Genomic DNA, 26553 nt, shown 5'->3' with positions numbered 1-26553 from the left:
GGACCTGGGCCGCAGAGTGGAGCCGCCCTCTAGAGCTGCTGGAGGAGAGAACAAAAAAGAGGAACTCTCAGAGGTGCCCCAGCACTGGAGGAACGGGAACCACGCTATCTAACTTCCAAAAGCAACGGCAGAAGCGAAGAACTGGTCACAGCTCATCACTGAACCAACGAATGGGAAGGTCCAACAGGGGAATACAAAACTACAGAGAAATGCAAACTGTAAGACCCAACGTTCGAACACGAGGGCCCCAAAGGGGAAAACAAGGTAGCAGGAAAAAGTAAGAGCCAGCATAGAAAATTTCACCTCATTTGAAAACACCTTGAGTCCGCACCTTGGAAGAGTTTGCCACAGTTCAGAAATGATTCTTGACACACACAGAAAAATCCCCAAATTCCAAGAAGATGAGAAAAATCTTACATATCTTCAGTAACAAACACATCTTAAAAACCAACAAATTCCAACGGACCGAAAACGCATGTGACAGAGCCCAACACCTGTTCACGATAAAAACTCTCAGCAAGCCGGGGACAGAGGGCCGCGCCTCGGCTTGGCACACAGCTGGCACATGGAGTGAGAGGCTGGCACCTCCTCCTCCAGATCAGAAGGTGAGGACACCTGCTCCACACTCTCAGAAGTTCCGCCAGAGCAATCAGGCACGAAAAGCAAATAAAGAGCCTCCCGCTCAGAGAGGAAGAGATGAAGGTGTCCCCATCTGCAGGCGTCATGAGTGTCCACCTAGAAAATCCTCAGGAATCTGCCCCCCAATCCTAGAACAAGTAAGTTCTGCAAGATTGACACATAAAATAATCACATTTCTACACACTAACAACAAACATGTGGGCACAGGAATTAGAGATATGACGTCCATGTGCAAATACGCCAAAGAAAATGAAATACATCAGTGCAAACTTAACAAAATAAGCACATGGTCTGTATCTTGAAAACCACAAAATGCTAGTGAAAGAAATCAAGGACCACCTAAGCAAATGCAACCGGCATCCCCCCTAAGCTCTGCAAAACCTTTCCCAGGAAAGGCCACAGACACCCCTTCCAGCAGAATTTCCTGATGACAGTGCCCAGGTCACACAGTGCAGGTCCTCTGTTCCAAGGCCAAAGGCCAGAGCCCCGCTGACCCCGGAGGGAGGCGCCAGGCTCACTCAGCATGGCACTCCTTCTGGGGGAAATCCGTGTCCTTGCGCTTTGTGCTTCTCCTGCGGGCCCAGAGTGACTGTCCCCAAGACTGCAACTTCCCAGTGAGGGGACGGGCGGCGGCCTCCTGCACACCTGAAACACCGCTGATCTTTGCGTGACCCACTTCCCTCCAGGACAAACATCCTCGGACATGTCTGGGACTGAGAGGGACAGCAAGGTCCTTGGGGAGGCCTTTCCGATGTCCCTGGAAAGGCCTGCTGGCCCCCAGGCAGCAGCCGGCAGGACAGGCACCCAGACAGCACAGTCTGAAAGCCTGCGCTACAGCAGGGATTCTGAAAGTCCATCGGTGAGCAGACAGAGAAGCTCAGCACTGCACTCTCCGTGGAGACAATGTCCAACAGGGTGGCTGGGCTCCAGGACACATGTGTAGAGGTGTCCACCTCAGTCTAACTTGCCCATTTAAGCTGAACACACAAACCCAAATGCCACCCATCCATTAAACAAGTGTCCATTAACACCTGCTACCTGCCAGTCGTGTTCCAGGTGCTTCAGAAACATCAGTCCAGTCCCTCCTGCCCAGAGACAGCCTTCTGTCAGAGAGGCAGCCGATGCTGGCAACAAAGGACGCGGTGCTGAAGGTGGTGATCGATGTGCGCAGACTCCAGTGCTGGGGGGCAGCCCAGGCACAGGCCATTCCCACCACTGCGTGGAGGGCCGGGAGCAACGCTGAGGAGCTGGTGGGGCGGGGGGGGACCTGTGGGCCAGGCAGGGGTAGGAGAGAGACAAGGCAGGGCCAGGGGGTGAGGGAAGTACGGGGCCTGAACTCTGGCTCCCACTGTCCTTGTCGCAGCCAGTTTGCTGCCGGATCCCTTGCACTGGCTGCCATGCCCGGCACTTTCAGGCACCGACCTGCTGAACAGATAAACTCCAGCCCCAGAAGCGCACGGGAGCTGGTCTCCACCGATGTTAACACTCTTGACAAAGTATGTTCTGAATCTAAACATGGCCCCAGACTGCATCCCAGGTGGCTAACAAGTCAAAATGCAACTTGGATGCCCCAGCAAAGGGCTCCGGGGCTGAAGAGCCAGGGCCAGTGTGTGCCGGGGCCACAGACATCTTCAGCCACGTGACAGCAGCACCGCTCTCTCCCTTGGGTGAGCCCGCATGTCCCTGCGGCCTGGGAATCCCACTTCTGGGGTGAATGCAGAAGAGCTCTCCTATGTGCACAACAAGAGGCGGGTGCGAGACAGCCCACCGCCACGCCATTCACAGGGGAAGAACTCGGACCAGCCCCGCGCCCAGGTTGGGAAGTGCAGTATGTCCGCCCAGTGGGATGCTGTACCGCAGACAAAGGAATGAACTGCAGACCACAGATGAACAGAACTGAATGGAACGTCCTGAAATACACCCACGCTGGCATGGCCCACTGATTCTCATCACAGACGCTGGGACAATTCAACTGAGAAAGAGAGTCTCTTCAACACTGCAGCCCAAAACCTGTATGAAAAAACTAACCTGCTTTCTAGCACAGGAGATAAGGTGCTCAAATAAAAAAGTAAAAAACCAAGAGAATAACTTCCTTGGAAAAAGCAAAGACTTCTTAGGGAAAAAATTAACTATAAAAGAGATCAATCAATAAACTGGACTTCATAAAAATTTAAAACTGTTCATCAGAAGACACCATGAAAGCGTGAAAAGGCAAACCACAGATGGAGAGAACACATCTGACAAAGAACACGTAACCTGGGAGCCCACACCCCCAGATCCAGGAGCCCACACCCTTGGGAGCCCCACACTCCCAGACCTGGAGGAGCCCCCCACCCCAGGACCCGGGAGCCCAAGGGAAGACTGAAGACAGATAAATGTCCTTGGAGTGACTTGCAGCCACTAAAGATAAAATCTACAGGTAAGGATGCATGCACACACCAACACGTGCCCTTCTTTCACCCATCATAATCATTCACATGTCATTAAAATTATTCATAAACATAGTAATCGGCTGACATAGACTGACTGCCATTACTCTACCATCGAATATCAACTTGTTTCCATTAACTAACTTTCCATCATGATAAATAAACGCATAAATTTCAGAATTTCATGGGTTCCTAGAAGTGAAATCCAGGGGTCAAGGGCATAAGCATTTCATAAGTTTTAATACAAAATGCTAGATCATGCTGTCAACGCTGCCAGTTCACACTGAATTTCCAAACACTGAGTTATCTACATTTTTAGAGAACTCTGTTAATTTGGTTTTTAAAAGTGGTATCTCACTAATTTAATTTTTTTAATTGAAGCACAGTCAGTTACAATGTGTCAATTTCTGGTGTACAGCAGTGTCCCAGTCATGCATATATGCACATATATTCGTTCTCATATTTTCACTAATTTAACTTGTGTTTGATTACAAACGTTTCTTAGTTTGTTGTTCACATGCCTACTTTTGTGAGCCTCCATTCCTGTCCTTTCCTATTTATCTACCACTCATTTTCTTTTGTTTCCTGTTTTCTTGTGTTACCAACTTGCATGAATTATTTCTATTTAAGTACTGCACTTCTCAACAGCTTCCTAGTTTATCTTCATCTTCGTTTTCTTTTTATGTTTCTCTGCTCTGCAATTTTGTGTTTTTAAGTAACTCTATTTATCCAAAATCAGTTCCCTCATCAGGTGCTACAGCAATTAAACAGCAACAACCTATGGACCTTAACTGTTAAGTCTGAGCAAAGCATGTAACAATGATTTTCAAGAACCACACTAAAATGTAGTATCTCTTAATCATTCAAGCAGGATACATTCATACATTTTAAGTATAGCGAGGAGTTACTTACCGAATCCAAGAAGCAGAGGTAAGACCCCGAGCTCTGTGCTACTGCTTGATTTTTAGAATATCCGACTGTTTAAAAAAGAAAAGGAGAAGCTCTTTTAGAATTCAATTTTCAGTGGATTCCCTTTCATAAAATTTAGTGTGATGCACACGGTAAGAAAGCTAGGAACACTCTGTGCCACCAAGTGAAAAACCAGGTGCCTTAGAAGAAACAGCCGCAGTAAGTGCACTGATAAGACACGCCCTAGGGCAGGTGTGCTCCCTGCAGGAAATAAAGCCTTGGCGGCGTCCACTGCACCTGCACGTACTGTGACCCCTGCTGCCCTGTGACAAGGTGCAGACCCCACTCCACCGAGTCGGGGCTGCCCCAGGTATCCCTCGGGGGTGAAGTTACACCACGAGGAGCGTGGATGGTCCTGGCTGCACAGTGTGGGCGCCGCTCCGACCGACGGGCACAGGGAGCAGACGTGGGGATGGCACTCGGAGCACAAGGCAGCAGATTCCCTGTGCTCCTGGAAATCAGGAGAGTGGCTGCCTCAGGGAGGGGGCTTCTGGGGCTGGTGACTTTGGCTCTTCATCTAGGTGCTGGCTGCACGGTGTGTTTAGTTTGTGAAAATTAACTGAGCTGTGCAGTGATGACAGGTGTAGTTTTCTGTATGGATTTACATTTTAATAAATGTTTTTTGGGAGGCGGGTACAGCACAGTGGTAGAGTGCATGCTTAGCATACACAAGGTGCTGGGTTCAATCCCCAGTACCCCCTCTGAAAATAAATAAATAAGTAGACCTAATTATCTCCTCACCTAAATAAACAAACAAACAAACAAACAAATAAATGTTTTTAAAAGGCAATCTCTTTCCTTCAGAGAGATTACACAGCTGAGCTGGAGAGATAAATGATAACCTCTGGTTAAATCCAAGAGCACAGTGGGAGGCACCGGGAGGCTTGTTGAGAGGAGACCCCGACAGGGGGCAAGCGAGGGGACGTGAGCTTAAATGGAGAGAGCACGGTGCAGGCACAGGTCCTGGGGGGAACTGGGTGTGAGCAGCACGGGGGCACCAGGTGGTCAGGGCAAGTGAGCACCAGCCAGCTTCCAGGAAGGGCCAGCCAGGAAAGGGTTCCAAATAAGGAATGCAGCAGAAATTAACACTAAGTGAGCTCAGTCAGGTGCTGAGGGCAGGACAGATCAGAGAAGGCACTTGACCCAAACAGAGGGGTCTGCAGGGACTCGTGGGGCACACTCCCACCTTCCCTCAAAAAGAAGTCCTGACACCTGAATCGCGTAACAGACACATTCAGATTTGGTGCCTCCAAGACAAGTCACACAAAGGAGAACAGGAGTGTGCAGAGTTAAAACGGTAACTCCCTCTTCCTCAAAGCTGAGATACCGTGAAGAATGTCGTCATGGGGCCCAGGGGACACTGGCAAAGTGTCTGCCTCAGAGCAGGAGGAGAAGGCAGGTCCCTCCTGTCACTCAGCCACTCTCTGGAGCAAACAACACTTCAGCCAGAAGTAAGAATCTCAGTGCACACTCAGGTCACCAGAGGGTGTGACCAGAGCAGAGCCTTCGGCATCAATCCGAGAGCTTGCTCAACCCAGATCAGTCAGCAGGATGGCTGCAGATTTCAAAGAACCACAGGTACAACAAGCAGGAGAGCGAAACGTACAGCCTGGCCCCTGAGCCCCGGGGGAGGCTGAATCTCCATCATCACCGACAAGCAGGGCAGGCCCAGCAGAAGAGCTCAGGGGTTTCAGAAAACGGGAAGAGACTTTCCACAATCACACTGAAATCAACCGGAGTTCTGTCTAAAAAGTGGCTTTATTAGTGCTGGGCTTTAGAAGAGGAGAAATTGAACCCAAGAGTCTGGGTAATGAAGGAAAGGGCACCTACCAAGGAAGCGGGAAGGTTCTCACGACGAATCTTGTGTTTGGCAAAGATAAGGAATTTGCTTTAATATTACTGCCTTGAAAAGTCAAATGTTTGTGCCAGGGCCTGATGTTTGGGGAGGCCCGTGTCTTTGTGAGGGAGTCTGTTGTCATGGCCACAGCAGGAAAAACTCCCGCCTTGGTGTGATATTAACATTCCTCACTCTTGGAGAGAAGAGGGGGATTGTGCTTTATTTCAGTTTTAGCAAGCGACCACATTATTAAGAAATGCTTGGCTCTGTTACGATATGAAATAATAGCAAGTGAATCCTAATCCAATTTAAACACCCAGCACTCCCGAAAATAGACACTTTGGATCAATGTTATCCAATAGTCGATATAATTCTTCCTACTTAAGAAAACATTGTTACAGGAAAATACGTCCTGGCAGACATAATCAAATTAACTCCACTGCCTTTCTGTGTAACACAGGAGCCCATGAAGTCGCCTCATCCAACTTCAAAGAAGCGGCAGATGACTTCATTTCTCCACAATATTACGACTTATTTTCTTGTTACTAATAGAACGTGTACAGATGTGGCTCTAGTTATATGTGACCTATAAAAAGTGTTTTACGAAAGACAAAACTTGTTTTTAAGGTGGAGATTAGACAAGCCGTCACAACAGTCATCAAAATGCCTTCAATTTACTTTCATTCAACTATGGAAGATATTATCCATCTTAAAGAATATTTTGAAAGGGTGTTCACAGTAGTTTCAAAAACCACAATTTGTTTACACACAACAGAACCAAGCTGAAGTAGATGTTCTAAGAATAACTGATTTATAAAAAAATTTCCTATTTCAAACAAACTAAAGATAATGAAAACAAGGAATAATTAAGGGAAAATACATATCAGAAAGATTATTCACCATAACCAAGTGATGAAGTAATGAAGGGTGGTTCAAACACAAAATCCATGTAATACAGCACCTAAACAGAATTGAAGGAAAAAAAAAAAACCATGATCATCTCAATTGACACAGAAAAAAGACTGGACAAAATCCCCTTTCATGACAAAGAAAAGCAGTCAACAAACTAGGAATAGAAGGGAACTTCCTCGGCATGATAAAGGGTATTTGTAAAAATCCAAGCTAACATCACACTCCGCGGTGAAATATCACAAGCTTCCCCTAAGACCAGGATCAGGACAAGGATGTCTCCTTTCCCCACTTCTATTTAACACTGTACCAGAAGTTCTAGCCAGAGCAATTAGGCAAGAAAAAGAAATGAGGGCTCTAAATTAGAGATGAAAAAGTAAAACTACCCCTCGTTGCAGATGACATGATCTTAAATACAGAAAGCCCTAGAAACTCACACACACACACAAAACTATCAGAGCTAACGAATAAGTTCAGCAAAGTTGCAGGATCAACATGCAGAAAAATCAGTTGTTTTTCTCTAAACTAACAATGAACAGTCTGAGAAGGAAATTAAGAAAATAATTCAATTTATAATAGCATCAAAAAGAATAAAATGCTGAGAGTTAACTTAACCAAAGAGGCAAAAGACTTGTACATTGTCAGTTGTAAAAGAAACTGATGAAAGAAACTGAAGAAGACCTAAATACCTAAATCAATGAAAAGACATTCTGCATTCACAGACTGGAAGACTGAATATTGTTAAAATGTGAATACTCCCCAAATAGACCTACAGATCCAATGCTATCCCCATCAGAATCCCAATGGTCTTTTTTGCAGAAATGGAAAAATTGAACCTAAAATTCACATGAAATTCCAAAGAATCTCAAATGGTCAAAACAATTTTGAAAAAGGAAAACAACATTGGAAAACTTACACTTCCCAGTATCAAAACTTACCACAAAGCTATGGTAATCAAAATAGTGCAGTACTGCATAAGAATAGAGTCCAAAAATGAACCCACACATTTACAGTCAACTGCTCTTCACAAAGGTACCAAGACTTTCAATGGAGAAAGAACAGTCTTTCAAACAAATGGTGTTGGAAAACCTTAATATCCAGATGCAAAAGAATGGAGTTAAATCTTACCTCATACCACACACGAAAATGAACTAAAAGTGGACAAAAGACCTACACAGAAGATCTCAACTTTTTCAAGAAAACAGAGAAGTAAGTCTTCATGACCTGGAGCTGGCAACAGTTTCTTAGATATGACACCAAAAGCACATGTAACAACGAAAAAACTGGATTTCATCAAAATTAACATTTTAGTGCATCATAAGGTTACATACAGGAGAGTGAAAAGACAACACACAGCATGGGAGAAAGTATTTGCAAATTAAATACCTGGTAAGGGTCTAGTATTCAGAATACATAAAGAACTCTTACAGTTCAACAACAAAAGACAAATAATTCAATTTAAAAATGGGCAGAGGACTTGAATAGACATTTCTCCAAAGAAGATATACAAGTGGCCAAAAAGCACACAAAAAGAGGCTCAGTATCATTTAGTCATTAGGGAAATGCAAATCAAAACCACAATGAGAAACCACCTCATACCCACTAGGATGGCTACAATCAAAAAAACAGAAAATAGGAAGTGTCAGTGAAGATGCAGAGAAACTGGAATCCTCATACACTGCTGGTGGCAACGTAAAATGGTGCAGCTGGTGTGGAAAGCTGTTTGGCGGTACCTCAATGTGCTAAACGCAGAATTACAATATGACCCAGTGATTCGCCTAAAATGTATATACCCAAAGGAACTGAAAACCCGTGTTCAAACAAAAATTTGCACACGAATGTGCATACTAGCGCTCTTCACAACAGCCAAAAGGTAGAATGGCCCCAATGTCCTTCAACTGATGAGTGGATAAACAAAATGTGTGTCTCTATTCAACTGAATATTATTCTCTCAGAAACAGGAATAGAGTATTAATACATGCTACAATGAGAACCTTAAAAACATCAAGCAAATGAAACAAGCCCGTCACAAAAGAGCACACATATATGATTCCATTCAGATGAAATGCCCCAAATAAAGTAAATCAGTGGTTGCACAGGGTTGGGGGGAACAGCAGGGTGCGGAAGGTGACAACCAAGGGATACAGGGCTCCTTTCCGAGGGGATGGAAGTGCTCTAAAACTGACTGAGGTGGCGGTCGCACACATCTGTGAATACACTAAAAACACTTCACTGTATACTTTGACAGGTGAACTGTATGGTATGCCAAACATATCTCAATAAAGCTGCTATAAAATATAATACAAAAGAAGGCAAAAAAGAGGAAAATGGAATGAAGAACAGACGTAATGAATATAAAACTAACAGCAAGAAGACAGACTCATCCCTAACCGTATCAATAACCACGTCACAGGTAACTAATGTAAACACCTCAGTTAAAAGGCAGAGATTGTCAGATTGGATTAAAAAAGCAAGATCTATATGCTGTCTACAAGAATCTATAAGGGAGAAGGTATCCTTTCAACACAAAGACAGGAATAGGTTAAAAGTAAAAATGATAGAGAAGATATACTATGCTAACACTAGTCAAAATAAAGCCAGAGCATTTTATATTAATATCAAAGAAAGTACATTTCAGAACAAAGAATATTACCAGAAATTAAGAGGGTATTCATAGTGGTGAGGGGGTCAGTTCTTCTTAGCAATCTCAAATGAACAGAGTTTCAAAATACACGAAGCCAAAAATGACAGAACCACAAGGAAGAACAGACAAATCTGCAGTTATAGCTGGAGGTTTCCACACACCCTCAGTAACTGACAGAGCAAGGAGATCCCAAATCAGCAAGGATATGGCAGATTTCAACAAGACTGTCCCCAGCTTGACTTGATTTACATTTATAGAAAACTCCGCCCCACACCAGCAGGTCCGCAACCTTCCTAAGTGCACACGGAGCATCTGCCCGGACAGGCCATGTGCTGGGCCACAACATAAATCTCACTAAATTTAAAAGATTCAAATAAAAAAGTATGTTCTCTTACTTCAGAGGAATTAAATTAGAAATGAATAACAGATACCTGGAAAATTCTTCAAATATTTGGAAACTAAATAATATATATCTAAATAACCCATAAATCAAATAAGAAAACAATGGGGAAATTAGAAGGTATTTTGAAACTGAATGAAAACAAAAACATGTCAGAATTTGTGGAACGTTGCTGAAGCAGAGGGGAATTTATACCATTAAATGCCTTGTAGAAAAGAAGGAACATCTCAAACCAACGACCTGAGCTTCCACCTTAAGAATTACAAAAAGAACAAATGAAACCCAAAGCAAGCAAAAGAAAGAAGATAAATACAGTTCATAGTGAAAACAGGAAACAGACAAAATAGAAAAAAGAAAAATAATATATAAAATCAAAGAAACCAGAAGATTTTTTTTAACGGACTAAAACAAATCTAATGCCATGAGAAAAGAATTTTAAGAATTGGAGGTGACCAACAATGACCAATCACACCAGGAATAAAAACACCCAACAGCTTTTTCTTGGGCTGAATAAGTAATGGAGAAGTGGTCGGCATACAGACCTCACAGGTCTGCTTGGTCCCTAACAGGTGGTGAACTGAAGCATCTCTCAGGATACTTCTCCCCAGGACTTGAACTTGCAACTCTGTAAGTGCATAAACTGACAAGACACCGTACATTAAAGCCGAACAACAGACTAAACATGGTTACTGACCTCCTCGGGGGGAAGGAGAGTCGTGCCCTCCAATGACCACGAGGATGCCGGAACCCTCTAGCTCCTCTTTCCATCTTTCAATGATAGTCATGGACTTGTCCTGAAAGCACGAGGGTTGGCAGGTCAGGAAACTTCCCTCTGAACAATCCAAGGTGACTTACACTACGGCTAAATCACCAACAGGAAGTTCAGAAATACCTTACTGGCATCATTGAAAATGGAGAGCTCCAAGGAGCCTTCGAAGTCCTGCTGCAGAACAGACCTGAGGCATTCGTCCAACCACGGTTCAGCATTGTGGACTGGGAGGATGACAGACTGGAATCCAAAACAAACAGACTGACAAACAAGTGTGAACATGGAATTCCCTCCCATGGCTCCGATCTGCCTCCCATTCCCACCCGCACCAGGCTCACTCCCACGGGCGAGGCCTGACTTTCAGAACGACCCAGAATAAGGCTCCCAGGGAAGGAGAACAGCCTGACAAACAGAAGGTGCCTGTGCCTCCTCTCCATAAGACTATGTCTTAGAGCTCCCTGAATTGGTCTTTTGATACTCTGAAAAGGAAAAAAAATTCTGAAAGGCATCAAAAATTTTCCCAATTCAATGGCAAATTCATGTGTTTTCCAATCTGTGGTCAGAAACATCCTTTTGGTTGAAACAAGCATCAGTGTATCTTCAAATCCACTCATGAGAGTAACTGATTGGTCCTTTTCTTGAGAAGATAAGCATTTTCAGCAAACCATGATGTTAGAGAAACTGCAACAAAGACACTGTTTTGAGCACCCCTACAGGTGCCTCCACCAAGTATGAGGGCCGGCTGGGGCAGACTGGGGAAGTGAGTGACTTGGCTCTCCTTCTTCGCTCTACTCAGGCTGGGACAGTTTGGTGCTGTCCTTTTCTCATAGGGCCCACAGAAAAATTCCTAAAGTGTATGGTGTACAACCAGTGAGACCTGACTGCCAACAAAACAACTGATTACAGATTTGTCTTAATTTTGTACATCACCACATTAAGCAATACAGAATACCCAAAGATAGGAATTACAGTCTGCCGCACCCTTGAGTTTACACCCTCACGGAGTGTGGACAGATTCCTAAGTAAGAAAACAGAAACACAGGCCATCCAGGTGAGTGTGCGTACACGTGTACGTATGCGTGCATACACGTGAACATACACACACGTATATGTGTGCATGTTATATATCTATGCAAAACACAGATGGGATTTTTAAATGCTAAGTCTGAATATGGCTTTGGAAAACTGAGATATAACTAATGAAGTACAGTTCAGTCACCTTTACTCTGAGGCTGTGACTCAACAATGACATCTCTTCCTGCATTTCTGTTATTTATTCACAAAAGTAGTTCCCTAATTCACTTACATATTTATTTTACTATGGAATTATTTTTAAAGAAAAAGAAAAAAGGGAAGAATATTTTTACTGTTCTCAAGATCTACAATAGAAAACTTAATGTGAATTTCTGCCGAAGGTGAGCTTTGATTAATCTCTGTCCACACTCTGGCTGGTGCCTAAACGTTGCTTTGGGCAGAGATCCTCATAGGCAACCCAAGAGAAGTGGTGCAGGGGAAATGAGCACCCAGAGCAGGTCGGAGGGGAGACGGGACCCAGAGGGACCCAGAGCGGGGAGAGGGGAGAGGGATGGAGGCGAGGGGGACGGAGGAGAGAGGGGAGGACAGAGGAGAGAGGGACTGAGGGGAGGGGACGGAGGGGAGAGGGGAGAACAGAGGAGAGAGGGACTGAGGGGAGGGGACGGAGGGGAGAGGACGGAGAAGAGGAGGACCGAGGAGTGACGACGGAGGGGCGAGAATGGAGGGGAAAGGATGGAGGGGAGAGGGACTGAGGGAGGAGGAGGGAGGGGGAGGCCGGCGGGGAGAGGACAGAGGGGAGAGCCGCACGTGGCACCCGGAGGAAGACGAGTGCCGAGGAGGCCGCGCAGACGGAGGGAGGCGGGGAGCGGAGGGTAAGGAGAGGAGGGCGGGAGGGCGGAGCGGCCCCGCGGCCGGCACCTACCACTTGGGCGGGGGCGCGGGCCGGGCCGGGGGCGGCGGCTGGGTCCCCTCGGGCCTCCATGGCCGCGCGCTCCTTGGGCCGCCCCGCCCACCTCGGCCTACGGCGCGTGCGCGGGCGGCTCGCGGGAGGCGGGGGCCACATCCGAGCGCCCCCTATTGGCGCAGAGGGACGTCGATCTCCGGTTGGCGCCGAGGAGGCGGGACCGGCGGGCAGTGAGAGGCGCGGGCTAGAGCGGCGGGAGGAACGTCCGGCCCAAGCGAGGGATCCAGTCGGCCGTGAGGTCCTCAGGGAGGCCAGTGGTTGGGAAACCCCGGGTCGTGGGAGGGCGCTGCGCCGTCCTGTGGGTTCCGCCTGCGCCGCCCGGCCCGTCTGGGTCACAGACACCACCGCCCGAGCCAGCGTTAAGTGCAGATCATTCTGCAAACCGGCAATTCCAGCAAAGCAAACTTACACCTCATACCTTGTAAGCATCATTTCAAATGTCATTTTCCCCTAACGTGCGTCAGTATTTTTGTCGGTGTTTTCAAAGGCTGTTGTACAAATGGAAACGCTTAGGTCAGATAAGCAAAAGTGCAGCCTTATTTGCAGTGGACAGAAGCAATCTGAAAATTTGTTTCCAAGGACCTCATGCGCTCCAGGGGTCGGTGACTCAGGAATAGTTTCACTCTGAGGGACTCGGTAGAAAGTCACATTGCAGCTTCCAGAACAGGCTGGGCTTTGGAGCTGGACCTCAGTAATCAGAGGGAGGAAGAGATAAGGGATCCCCACAGCGTCTGGACCTCCCCAGCACATGCTATCAAGTCGGGCTTGGCTGTCCCCATCTTGCTTCCTGTGCAGCTTCTGCTGCCAGGAGTTTGCTTTTCACTGCCTCCCCATGAAAAGAATTTGGCCAGAGTCTGCGTTTTGCAAACATCCAGAGTGCCAGGAGGCACTTCAGAAATGCAGGGTTTGGCGGGGAGGGGGGTGGTGCTAAGTCTCTTCTCTGCATGGTAGCAAGATTCTCAACAGAGGGGCCAGGCTGTGGGGCCTGACACCCCCCTCCCGACACGGACACAGGGAGGGGGTGAGATGAGGAGGTGACAGTCACAGGGCACCTGAGGAGGGGGCAATTCATGCATGGCTCTTGGCTCAACCAGAGAGGGACATTTTTCTTTATTTTGAAGTTTTTATTGTTTATGCCGACGGCTGGTGAGTGCTGGTTGTATTCAGAGGACCCAGTGCCAACTGCCAGGGCCTCCAAATTAAAAACCCCCCTTCTTACTATGGGGATGTAGGCGGCAAAGTTGAGTGTGGGTCTGGACTCGGTCACACTGGGCCCACAGTCAGAACCAGTTTGCCCCAGGTGAGCCAAATGAAGAGTGAGGTCAAGCTTTAAGGCCAGGAGCTGGACACCCCTCGACAGCCCACACAGCAAGACCTCTGAGCAAGCGTCCTGTCCAAGTTCCCCGCCGAGACGAACCCCAGTGCAACTCCAGCCCAGCACTGTGGAGGACAGTGCACTCAAACTGTCAGAGACTGGCCGCCCATTGTGGCCAGAGCACCCCAAAAGGAAGCCACTCCCAAGGGAGCCACCAGCTGTGTGCTGTGCACCAGTGTCCCCTTTTCTACTTTTTTTTTTTTTTTTAAGGCTAGTCAAGACTGAGCGAAAGCTGGAGTTCTTACCAGCCGGGGGAAGTAATGAGGTTCCCATTGTGGGAAACATTCAACTAACAGTTGGGCAAGCACTTGGGGTAGATTTGACGGGAAGGTTCGAGTATCACAGGGAATGTTTATCCTGGCCTGGGCGCCCACCCCCTCAGCCCAGCAAGTAGACCTGACTCGGTGTCTTCGCAGTGAGGGGTTTTGTTCCCAGGAAGCTGGACAGGGGAGCAAGGCGGGGGCAGAGAGCGGACTGGACCTTCCCAGGGCCGTGGAGAGCTGTCCACTTGAGCTCAAGGGACGGAAGCCTTCACCTCTCCCCATTTCTGGGTGCTGGCTATAGAACCCCACAGGTGTCCCACAGTGTGGGGGTGCACAGCACACTGCGGGCTGGTGAGGCCTGCCCGGGAGCTGTGTGTAGTGGTCCCAGCGGGATTCGTTGTCAGGCTCAAGAGGGTGAGGAGGGCAGAGCAAGAGGCCAGAGGAGCGTGATGTGAGGTCGGGAAGGCAGAGGGAAACTCAGACCTGAAGCATCATCTCCAGCCGCCAGGTTGTGCAGTTCGCACATGGGGATGATTTTGCTGGGGATTTAAGCCAGTGGCTCCTCAACGTTGGGTTGAGCTGCAGGTAGTGCCAGTGCCCTGGGGTGCTAGTGCTTGAGCACCTGGGGCCCTGAGTCAGCGAGGTCTGGTGAAAGCCAGGAGAGGCCAGCAGACGTCTTCCTCCTAAATGTAACAGGAAAACATCAGCTGTGGGAGGAAGTGCTTGGATAAATTCACACCTGATAGAACTTGGAGGAGGAGTAGGGACACCGGAGGTTTCAGAGGCCTCCAGGGCCTGGCCAGGGTGTCAGTGAAGAGGCCACTCAGGCTGCCTGAGAAGCAGGTGCACTGGGGCTGAGTCAGCAATGGGACCCTGTCCCGATGGTCTCCCCTCTCATGGGGCAGAGTGAGAAGGAGGGGACAGGGAGGAATCTGGGAGGATTCCTGCCTCCTAGGCTGCCCACTCACAGGTCCCCAGGCCCAGGGGGCTGGCAGGACCCTGACCCGCTGATGGGGAATTGGTGGCCCGTGTCTGCATTGGGGACAGCCATCGCCTGGCCCTCAGCTCTGCCTCCCTGAACCCCAAGATCTGAGGCCAGATCTCAAAGCCCCCGTAGCCTTTGCGGGGAGGCACTCCTGCGCGGGTCTCCCGTGCTCCTCCCCACCCAGCTGGGCCCCCAGTTCTGGGAGCAGCCCTGGGGAGCGGGCCGTGCTGCCCTCCGGGGGAGGGGCAGACTTGCCTCCATCACACCCCCTGCACAGCAGCGTCCTCATGTCACCTGGGCAAGGGGCCCCGGGACCCATGCACACATGCTGACGCTGACCCCCTGGTCGCTGCTTTTGCTGTGAGTGATCAACTCCTCTACTCTGACCCAGGAGCCTGTGTTTTCTGTCAGCACCTCGAGAAAGTGGCTGGGCGCCCATCCTGTTAGTTTGAAGTGGGGTGACGCCTCTGACCCTTTCATGGTCCTGGAGAAGCAACTGAAGGACAAGTCAGGGTTTTCTCCTGAGAAGATCTGCAATGTGCAGAAATCTACGAAACGAAATCCGAGGCTCTGATGATGATCTCCACGCTGGTGCTCATGGAGTTTCAGGTTTCTTGGCACCAGGATGCAGAGCTGGAGCCACAGAGCCACTCACAGCTGGAGAGTTTGTGGCCTCAGCTCTCAGCCAGTGGGCCTGGAGCTGCAGTAGGTACTGGGGCCACTGCAGTGCCCGAGGTGCCCGGCCACCACAGGTGAGCTGGCAGCTGCCGGCTTCTGCAGCCCTTCCAGGTCCTGCCCCAGACCTGCCACCCTGGAGGTGCCCGGCCGTAGATACCCCAGTGGCCCCAGCATCACGTCGCCCAGGGCAGCAGCACTTACAGCAGGTCCTGTCCTGCGTGGAGATGAGGGAGCACCTAGGGGTGGCCCCTGGGAGAGTCCTGGCCCAGAATGTCTCAGGGTGACTCTGGGAGGTAGCTAGGCTTGGGCTCCTGGCTGTTTGTGGCCGTTGTTACCCCCGCAGGGCCAGCCCCGCCTGTAGACACCCCGAATTGCAGACGTCCAGCCACACCACCAGGGACAGATGCAATTCCACCCTGATGGACCCTGGCCTGGGTGTCTCGGGCCGTGTCCAGTGTGAGGAGCCCCTGGGACCAGGCCCAGGATCCCCCTGGCCTGGGGAGGACACCTGAAGTGCCGCCAGGCTGCCGACCGCTGTGGGACCCCCTCTGCTGCGTTACGTCTGTTTCTGTCACAAAGGACAAGGACGTTGTGTCAGTGGTGGTGGCAGTTGTTTTCGGTGTCAGCTCTGCCTTTCTCTCTGCACGGCTGCTGCCTGGCGGGGTCCTACACCGATGACAGGCTGTCAGGGTCCTGCCGTGCATGGCCTCGGGAAGGCTGGTAGGTCAAGACCCCTCGTTGCTGCGGGTGGCACTGGCTTCCCAGCCACTTGGCCTGTGGGGGTGACTGGGGGTGACGGAAAGTTGCAGTCTGCTTCCCGGCAGTACAAGGAGGTGACTGTGGGGACACAAACCCGAGGGTTGCCCGTTAAGAAGGGAAACACCGAGTTACCTGTTACCCTCGCTGGATTATGTGTCAACAACTTTCAGCCCTGAAGTGGAGAAATGCTACAGAAAGCAGCAGAATACCCCGTCAGCCGGTCCGCCTCAAGGTGGACCCGGCCAGGCCCCTCGCAGACCCCCTCATCCCCAGGGATGGCTGTTTCGCCCCCCCCCGGACACTCTGAGCCCCGGCACTGCGTCTTGCTGGCCACACTGGCCACTCCTGGCCCCAGGCTGCAGGGGGCGTGGGAGCCTGCGCTGACCGGGCCTGACCCACCCCCTGGTGCCCTCTGCTCACATATCTTTTGTTGTGTTTTGTCTTGTTGTCCGCAGGGGTTCACGTCCACCTCACCGACAGGCAGAGGATAAAGGCCTCGGAGCCAGCGAGGAAATGCAAACTTCAGTCTTTTGGGGAACGGGGTGGGGTTTGGTTAGGCCTGCTCAGCTCAGATGTAAAATTACAAGACACGTAACCCGGGACCTAGGAGTGTGGGCCGCACGGGCGGCGCTCTGTGGCTGAGGGCCATCTCGGGAGACGCAGTTATTTTTGCTTTTTGAGGGTTAGTTCTTCCTGCTAGGACGCTTTTGGAAGCACGGGAATCACGTGGGGTCTAACTAGGGGAAGTGCCTCCCAAGCCTCCCTCTTCTGCCGAGGGTGTGCCTGGCAGGGACGGGCCCTTTCCACGTGGGTGACAGGGGCAAAGGCCCCGGCCGGACTCGGAAGGGCACCACTGCTTTGCTAGGAAGATCGCCCATCCTTCGAACTTCACCTTTCTCGGAAGGAAAAAAACCTTCGCAGTTTACCTAGAATGGTGATTTTTCAGGAAATGGTCAAAGCTGCTTATAATCCACAGAAACCACACTCACAAACAGGAGAAGAAGCAAAGCAAGACAAGAAAGAAAGCATGAAAGTGTGTTATCGAGAACAGCTCTGCACCCAGCCTGAGCCTGGGGGTCCTGGGTGACCCTGAGCGTCAGCCATTGCCAGCCCCAGGACATGGGCAGGGACACAGGGTCACGGCCCCCACAGTGGGGCAGGGAACCAGGAATCAGGACACTCTCAGCAGCAGGCCCTCGGCGGTGAGTGCTGGTGATAGGGTCCGGCCCTGGGACCCTCAGACAGCCAGGAGCGCTGGGGCACCAACCGTGACCTGGGGCTGGGACAGGGCCATCTCCTCACACCTCATGGCCCTCACTCGACGGGCACACCGGCCACGCTGGTTAGTCCAGTGGCTTCTCTCCCTCTTCCAAGTCAGGGAAGGAGGTGTCACAGGCTGGAGTCCGTCTCCCAGGGCGGGCTGCAGGAAAGGTCTGGCTGGGGCCGCGCTCCCAGGGAGACAACAATGCCCAGGACCCGGTCTCACGTGACCCGAGCTGTGGGTGGGAGAAGCAGCTGCCCGACGGCCAGGGTATGGCGTGCAGGACACCCTCCTGCGAGGACGTCTTGGAGACGGGAATAAATGCAGGCTGAGGTCAGAGCCCTTTGGTGGTTCAAGGTCCTGTTGAACAAGACACGGGTGCCTCAGGGAGCTGAGCCTGGGGGTCCCAGCAGCCCAGTGGGGCGCCGCCCTGACCACCACCCCGAGCACAGCAGTCTAATGCCCTCACCCTCACCAAGAGGGCCGGCTGAGACCTCCACGGGTGCAGGCAGTGGAGCTGGGGAGGGAGCAGGAGGGACTGCGCTCAGCAGCAGGTTCTGCACCCCAGGGGCCGCACCACATCCCTGCCAGCGGCTGTGGCCTAGGGATCCCTGAGACCCTGGAGAGGGTCAGGGGCCTGTAGGGTGGGTGGGCTGGGCGGCCGCCAGGAAAGGAGACTGTGGACATTCAGAGGCTGGTCACCCAGGGAGATGGCAGCCACTCCGCCCGCCCTCGGCCCGACTTGAAAGAAGTGAGAACAGACAGAATTCAAAGACGCCAACAAAAGAGCTTCCTGTTGACACCGACAGGCTTAAGTCTTTTCTGCTCAGCACCCCAGTGCCGGTGCCCCGGGCAGGCGCTGCGTCCCCCAAGCGACAACGCGACCATGGGAAGGCAAATCACGTTGCCACCCCCAGTTCTGCAATGTGTCCTTTAAAACTTGGGCTTGACATCCAGACCTTGCCCCACAGGCACCTGCACCTGCCTCGGGGCCCAGCCAGCATCCCGTAGGTTTGCTGCTGGGATTGAAGGCTCAGTGAGGCCTTCTTGCTGGGTTTGTGAGTCCCTGCACACTCACCACATGTGGGCATACTCACACATGTATGCACACTTGCACACCTGCGGTGCCCGGAGGATACTGGGAAACACACCAACCGTGCGGCCCGCGGGCAGGGCCATGGGAAATACCTCTTTTTCCCTCAGCACCTGCGGAAAACTGACTTTCTTTTCAATTAGCGTATTTACTTTTACAATTAAGAAGTATGTTTTAAACATTTCAACGCTTTCTCTAGACTCAACCACAATACTTCACCTTGTTTTCTGAGGGATGTGCGAGGCTGGCTGGCAGGCGTGATGGGACGGCGCCTCTGCAGGGAGGGTACAGGACCCTGGGTCTGGGGTCGGGCGCCCCTCCATGCTCTCGGGTAGAACCGGCACCAGCTGCTCTGGGGTGAGGGGCAGGACTGGACAGTGGGGAGGACAGAGGTCGAGAGGGTCCCTGCTCCTGAATCTCAGAGGAAAGCGTTCCATGCCCATCCCAGATACTCTTTGTGCACCACCTGGGCCACCCCACAGCCCCTGTGGGGTCCACACCAGGGCTTCATCAAGTCCATTTATAGATGAGGACGGTCTTCCCCAGATAATGTACAAAGAATGTTCCAGAGGTTCAAGTGGATGCTGCGTCCCTTCTGCACTGACACTTCAGGCACCCGGGACCTGCAGGACAGCCCGACTTGCTGCAGAACCTTCTCCTCCTTGGGGCCCAGTCAAACCAGCAGCTTTTCCGATCCCTTGGAAGATGGGCCGGAGTAACACACCCACACAAGGGCTAGGTTGCCCCCACGAGGCTCGGCCTCTGTCATGGTTCTAAGAGGGTCCAGATGGAGTTGCTCATCCCTCGCCTCAGGTGGGACACCTCAGTGTGGCCCACGCACAGAGGGAGAAGGCCCACAATTTTAGTGGGATCTAGTTCCCACCCCCTAACATCAGATGTCTCACCAGTAAGTCCAGAGTTGCTACTTATAGTTACTACTTCCCATCCAGTGTCGTCAGTGTGGTGGGCTGCGGGCCATCTCGGGGAGGGAGTGGCTCCCCATGAACTAAATCGTGCCGTCTGCCTGGACAGGTGGCATGCCCCAGGTGGGACTGTGAATGTGTCTCTGGCCTTGCCCACTGAAAGCAAACTACTTCTGGGGGGTCTTCTGGACACTAATGGATAAAAAGACATTTTCCAGAGCAATAGCTGTGTACCGTGTTCCAGGAGACGTGTTACTTTGCCCAAGCAGTGAAACCGTGTCTGTCAGAGCAGCTGCAGTTGGGGTTTATGAGAACCCGCTGTCAGTCTCCAAGGCCCAGTGCAGGCCAGACAGGGCAGGTGAGTCGGGGCGTGGTGGGGTCCCCCACCTGCATCTTTCCAGCACACTAACCCCTGCAGCCCCTCCAGGGGTGGGGTGCTGTTTTGGTCGATTGTTTTCCTCAGTAGAGGCAGTCCTGAAGGCTTCACTTGGCCCTCCCACCACAGCAGCCCCAACTCCGCAGGCCCCTTGGGGAAGGCGGGGAGAGAGATCAATAGCGTAAACTGCTGGCAGTGTACAGGGCCCTTCCTCGGAGGGGTTCTGGGCCGGTGCTAGTCTGGGGACTGATTGAAAAGCCATGACTCTGTTTTTGTGATTCGGGTTAGACTTTTGCTCACCTGACCCAGAGCTTCTCTGCTCACACAGTTGGAGTGAGAATTTAGCAGGCTTCCTGTCCATCCCAAGTCTCAGGGTGCCATGACCAACCGACCAGGGCCGCCGGTCTGTGCCAGGTGGACTATTCCCGGCGCTGCTTGGGCCCTGCTGTCCATCGCGGGGACCGTGCCCACCTTGCCTTGGCAGCTGAGTGCCCTGCTGGGCCCTGCCCCCAGATCCAATTACTCCCACTGTGTCTGGTCCCACTGAGTGGTCATGGCTCCCACTGAAAGGTCCGACCACAGACAAGGTGGTTGGGAGCCCTTCGGGGATGCCAGGGCTCCCCTCACAGAGTCACTCCTCAGGGGATGGTGACAGCTGTGACCCGGAGCCTCCCAGGTGGGTGAGCAGGCCTTACGCGATGCCCCGTCTCCCTCAGCCCCTGAGCCCTGCCCTCTGCAGGAAACCCAGGCAGGCCCAGCATTTCCGGGTCACTCATACCTCATCTCTTGGTCCCCATTTCAGCTAGCCAGCCCGCAGTCAGAGCCCTTCCCACCCTGACTGTGACCTCAGGTGCAATCTGTGCTCGGGGCCGCGTCGGCACCTTAATTTTCCCTCGGCTGTGTCCCACAGCCTCACACCATTTGCTCCATAAAGCAGAAGACTCAAGTCTTTCTTTTGGAGTGTAGCCCACCTCCTTGTGGTTCACACCTCCACCCACCTTCAGGTGCCTCAGGGGAGGCCATCACGGTTTCCCCAGGCAACATGGGGCTGATGCCCTCAGACATGGGGTGGGGCTGACACCCCTGGGGGCCGGGACACCGCTGTTGGACAGGAGACAGTCTGCAGGGTGGAGGCCGGGGGCCGGACTCAGCGTCTCCCCCACCTACATCTTCTCATCACCGTGGAGACTGTCACCCAGGCCCATACGATGTTTTCTGGAATAAATGTTTCCTCTGACTTATTTAAGGTGATGCACACATCACACTATGACTTCAGAGGCTTGAAAAACGAGTTTGTAATGAAACTGCCTCCCTGCCTGGTGAGCTGCCTATGTCCAGTTTGGGAGGCCACACCCGTGACCTGACCTGACCCACCTCGTGCACCACCACACCCCACCGCACACAGGGTCCCAGCATCTGTCTTTCCCCGGCCCCTGCTTGTGTCCCCTCGACCATCTCCACAGTCTTCCCAGCCCACGTGATCACCCCCTGGACCCTCTCCAGGCCCCTGGGACCCACACTCCATGCCCATTCTCCTGGGCAGGGTTCTGGGACCCAGGGAAAGGAGGCCCCCTCTGCACATGGGATTTCCCACCACTGCCTCTGGATGGACCACCCATACAGCGAGGTGACCCCCACCCGTCCTCCAAGCCTGACTTCCCTTCTTCTTCTGGTTCTGGGTGGGACTGTCCACCCAGATGGAGTGCTGGGGGCCAGTGGACAATGGCCTACTGCTACAGTGACGACCTCCACCTTCGCCACGGTCTTGGGGCTACCCTTCCCTCCCCCACCCCCACTGCAGTGCCCACAGCCTGCCTCAGCCCCTCCAGTGGGGGCAGCCCCGAGCTACCCAGTCTGCCGTGGCCTCTCCCCAGGGCCAGGTGAGTGAGAGAGGAGGCTGACAGCATGGGCGGGGGTGGGGGGATGAGGCCTCACCCAACAGGCTCCAGACAAGTGTATTTTACAGCCGCCCCCACCTGCTTGCCGGGGCTGAGTCACAGAGGTGCGGGTGACCCAGAACTGAGTCAGGCAGGGCCTGTCCCTGGGGAGCCCAGCCCAGCCCAGCCCAGCCAGGCAGTTCTTGGGTGGTGACAGTACTATGCACTGTCCACCCTGTCCCCCACCTAGTCTCCAGCAGGTGCTGCTTCCCTGGTGGCTGAGGTGGTCCCAGCACCTAGGGGGGAGAGCGCAGTGGGCTGGCTCATCCAGTGTGCCCTCCGAGCCTCCGCAGGAACTGCCTTCTTCTCTCGGCAGGAGGGGACTTCACACCTGGTTTGTTTGAAGGCCAAGTGCCCCGGTCACTGTCTCCACACCAGCTGCCCAGATTGCCGGGCTGACAGCTGGAGGCAGGCCGCTCAGTGCAGGTGCAGGTGCAGGGGGCCACGTCCAGCTGTCAGCAGGTGTAGCTGGAACCGCACGTGAATGTGGCAGCTGGCTCAGGACCCCCAGGGCCTCCTGTCCTGGGTTGGTGGGTCCTGGCACTGGGCCGTGGGCCAGGGCCGGGAAGAGAAAGGTGCCCACGTGGCCCAGCCCCACTGGGGGCTGTGCTCCTGCACTGGACGCTTTGGGGACAACTGAGAAAACGGGAACTCAGACCTCTGTGTGCTGAGAAATGTCGTCTCCCAGTGAGGCTTCTGGATGTGCTAGTGGAACCACAACAGTATGGGCACCATCCTGGGGGCAAGTGACTCCTCAAGGATTTAGGGGCAAAGGTCATGACCTCTGCAACTTTCAAATGGTCTGGTGGAAAATGAACGAATGTGCACATACGAGATGCAGAGATATGCCCAGGCTGACAGTGGGTGAATCGGAGGGTGTGTAGTGCTGGGTACACAGCACCTGGCTTCAGTGCAACTTCAGACTTAAAATGCACAACTGGAACATAACTGGGTGTCGGACATGTCCCTCCTCACAGGAGCAGCGTGGATCTGAGTCCTTCCTCAGAGGCTGGTTCAACCAGGCAGCTGAGTAGTGAGCAACCCAGGTGGAGCACCTCCTGGGAGCATATGAGAGCATCTACTGAGAGCATAAGGGAGCACTAATGTGAGCCGTGAGCCAGCTGCAGGGTGGGGATGTGGGCGCTGAATCCAGCACCTGTACACAGAAGTGGTGGTGGTGGGGTCTTTGGGCCTGGTCCCTGGCATGCCGCCCCCAGCAGCCAGGAATCTGCCCTCTCGATATCACCACCCTGAAGCCTCCAGGCCCAGGGGTGACCTCCACCCAGCTTAGGAGCCCTGATGACAGGCTGGGTGTGGCCACAGGGCAGTAGAAATGTGCACATGCAGGGGGCACTGCAAGGCCTGGCTGATTGCTGGATGGAGCCTGGAGGGCTTTCCTGGAGAAATGATGTGTGAGCTGGGCGAGGAGGGTTGCTCATCTGTGGGTAGCGCATACTTACTGAATACGTGGTGCAGGGTTGGGGTCCCCCTTCCCTGCGGGGTGCTGCTGGGAGGGAACCCGAGGGCAGAGACGTTCCTGCTGGTGTGATAGCTGTGGTCTGTTCACGGTCAGGCAGAGTGGGATGCTGTCCAGACCACGGTGACCCAAGGTGGCTGCTGCAAACCACGGCGACGGCAGTGCAGGGATAATCATACCACTGGAGCCCCCTCCTCAAGCAGCGCCCACACCTGGCCAGCTGGCAGGAGCCCCTCACTTTCTCCCTCCCACCTCTCTGTGCCACACAGACAGCAAACATGCCAGCAAATTAGGTTAAGGAGGTGATTAGGTGGAGATTTTTGGCTTGGGGCCAGCTCACACTCTCCTGGCCGTTTCACGTTGTACTTGCATGCTGCTCACTGCAGTTGCTAAATGTTAAATTACAAGCGTTTGCCTGTGATCCATCATTTCACCACAATTACAGTAATTATGTCCCTATGAGAAGATCAGCAAAAATGACCTGGAGGGGAAGGCAGTGTGGCAGAAATGATGCAGGCCGGGGGATGAGCTGGGAAGGTGCGGGGTCAGGGTCCACATGCGAACCTCCCTTGGCAGGTAGGGGTCGATGTGTTTCCCGTGAACCACGTGCATGATTGGCGAATACTCTGAAGTTTTTTTCAAATGCCAGAGAAAGAATTTTCTGAATGTGTTTGGGAAACTTAATATTTTTCTAGAAGCATCCAGTTTCTAGGGGAGGAAGTGGATTCTTCAATGAGCAGATTCAGGTGACTGGACATTTTGAATAACAGAATGACCATCATTACACATTTGAAAACCTCAAGACTGGGTGAGAAAATAAAAGTGTTTGCAGAAGCTGGGCCATGTTAGTGGCTCAAAGAACTCAGGCTTAGGCAGCTCGGTGGGGAGGGGCTGGATGGGGTTCCCCAACGAGGGCCCCGGCCCTGCCGAGAGCGGGCGGCACCTTGACTCCCGAATCAGTTGGCATCTGTACGGAGCCGAGGCTTGTCATGTCCCCCTATACGAGGCTCTGTGGGATGATGTTGCAGCCTACATCACCCTGAGGACTAATGCCCCACCCACTTTGCAGGCAGTGAGGCTCAGAAACAGACCCTGACTCCTCAGCTCCTGTGAACCCGTCCAGGGAGGGTCCACATCAGAGCCCAGGCCCATCCACTGCCCACAGGGCCTGCAAGCCCCCCAACTTTCAGAGGCTGGGAAAGGGTGTCCCATCCCACAGACCCTCCACCCCAGGGATGTCCTTCCTCAGGTGATGGGCCACAGCCGCACTTGAAAAGGATGACTGGAGGAGATGAAGCGTGGGCTCCCGCAGGTTAGGTTCACACGCAGGAACCTGCAGTGGTCCGGCTGTGACTGTGGCTTTTGGTCCCACTGAAGGCTTCCGCTGCTGCCTCCGGGCCAGCCCAGGCCTGGCTGCAGCCCTGGAAGCAATCACAGAGACGAGCCCAGGAGGCATCTGGGAAACATTTCTTGAGTGAAGGGGCAGATGACAAGTGAAGGCTGATACTGACCTGAGTTTGGGCCCCAGACTCCCCCACCACATGCTGTGTGTGGACCCATAGGTGGGCAGGGGCTCACATCAGCACTTTCCCACATGCGGGAGAGGATGAAGCCCAGAGTGTCCACCCCAAGGGTGCTGAGCTGTGCCGTGGGGCCTCCATCATCTCTGAGCCCGGGCCTCTGCTGCCTGTGCCCCTCGGGGGCTGTGGAAGGCCCTGGGCCTGGACAGTGGGGCCCAGCCCTGAGCCGCTGTCACTCGGGTGTGCGGGCCTGCAGCTTTGGCAACTGACTCCAGTGGGTTCTGATCCTCCACCTTGATATCCAGTGGGCATCCTGGTGTTGGGAGGACTGTGATGCAGGGGACACCCAACTTTTGCTCGGACACCACGATGCTCACCTCCTTTCCCACTACAGGTTGGGGTGGGGCACCACTGTCCCTCGTTTAACTGGGCGAAACATTCATTGGGATGCGCTCCCCAATCCCCAGCCACCTGTAGACGAACACATCCCAAGGTTCTCTTGCTGTCTGGGACCCTGCAGGCGTTCTCCATTCTCTGCCAGGCATGAAGCCGACTGGGCAGCTTCAGACAGTCACGACCCATGTCATCCTGCTGCCCCAGCCCCAAACGCGTGCCCCCAGGAGCTGACACCATGAGCACCAGGAACCCCCTCTGTGGGGCCGGTTCACTTGCAGATGGCTTTGCACAGCCAGGAGGGACCAGCAGCTCCACCTTGGCAGGAGGCCCGGAGATGAGTGAAGCCATGGGGAACCAGTTCTGCTGCTGTGACCGCGGCAGAGAGGGACTGCTCAGGAGGAGGGAAATTTGGAAATTCCTGCTTTGGGGACCCTCAGGAATCTGGAGGCACCTGTGTCCCCCAAAGGTAGGGCCTGTCAGAGACAGAGTTCTGACGGCCTCAAGATCTTGTCAGATTCTTCCAAGAACAGTGCCAGGACGTTTGTTTTTTAATTAGTAGTCTTAATTCTTCAGGTTTACAGAGAAACTGAGCTGAGAATACCGAAGGTTCCCACATACCCCCTGCCCTGCCCCAGGTCCCCCTCTTACTGGTTCTGGAAAGTGTGCACGTTGTAACATTTGACGAGCCAGTACTGATGGACAGTGACCCAAAGGCTGCAGCTCCTCCTATGTCGTGAGCTCTGCCAGTCCGGCACGCATGCTGTACTGAGCTAGTTTTAGGGAAGTGAGCCTGGGTAGAGGTGGTCTGGCAGCCTCCCAGGTCACAGCCATTAGCCTGGGATGGGAACCAGCTCTGTCACCACAGAGCAGCTCTCCCTGTTGGTCCCCTGGTCACTGAGGGTTCTGAAACCCTGA

General features: G+C 52.6%; 1 protein-coding gene and 1 long non-coding RNA gene across 6 annotated transcripts in view; one reads left to right on the top strand and one right to left on the bottom strand.

Moving 5' to 3' along the window:
* The window catches only part of B3GNTL1 (UDP-GlcNAc:betaGal beta-1,3-N-acetylglucosaminyltransferase like 1), a 76582-nt gene extending 63890 nt beyond the window's left edge, over window positions 1-12692 (bottom strand). For 2 of the 5 annotated variants that reach the window (XM_032499087.1, XM_032499089.1), the window contains exons 1-2: window positions 10720-10822; window positions 3981-4045 (exon numbers count right to left, since the gene is read on the bottom strand). Coding sequence is in view for 1 of the 5 variants with exons in the window: in XM_032499084.1 (XP_032354975.1) it covers window positions 3981-4045; window positions 10522-10621; window positions 10725-10814 (255 nt within the window). In the remaining 4 variants the exon portion in view is untranslated. Of the gene's footprint in view, window positions 1-3980; window positions 4046-10521; window positions 10622-10719; window positions 10837-12553 lie in introns of those variants that run through there. The other 3 variants (XM_032499084.1, XM_032499088.1, XM_032499086.1) reach the window with 3 other exon arrangements.
* Window positions 12693-12799: 107 nt separating this feature from the next.
* Window positions 12800-18724, top strand: LOC116669356. The gene is made up of 2 exons (XR_004326754.1): window positions 12800-13016; window positions 17111-18724. It is a non-coding gene; the product is annotated as an uncharacterized LOC116669356 (long non-coding RNA).
* The last annotated feature ends 7829 nt before the right edge of the window (window positions 18725-26553 follow it).

Source organism: Camelus ferus, chromosome 16 (assembly GCF_009834535.1).
Source record: "Camelus ferus isolate YT-003-E chromosome 16, BCGSAC_Cfer_1.0, whole genome shotgun sequence".
Lineage (NCBI taxonomy): Eukaryota > Metazoa > Chordata > Mammalia > Artiodactyla > Camelidae > Camelus > Camelus ferus.
Note: the sequence above shows the minus strand (reverse complement) of the source record. Positions and strands in the feature narration are given on the sequence as shown.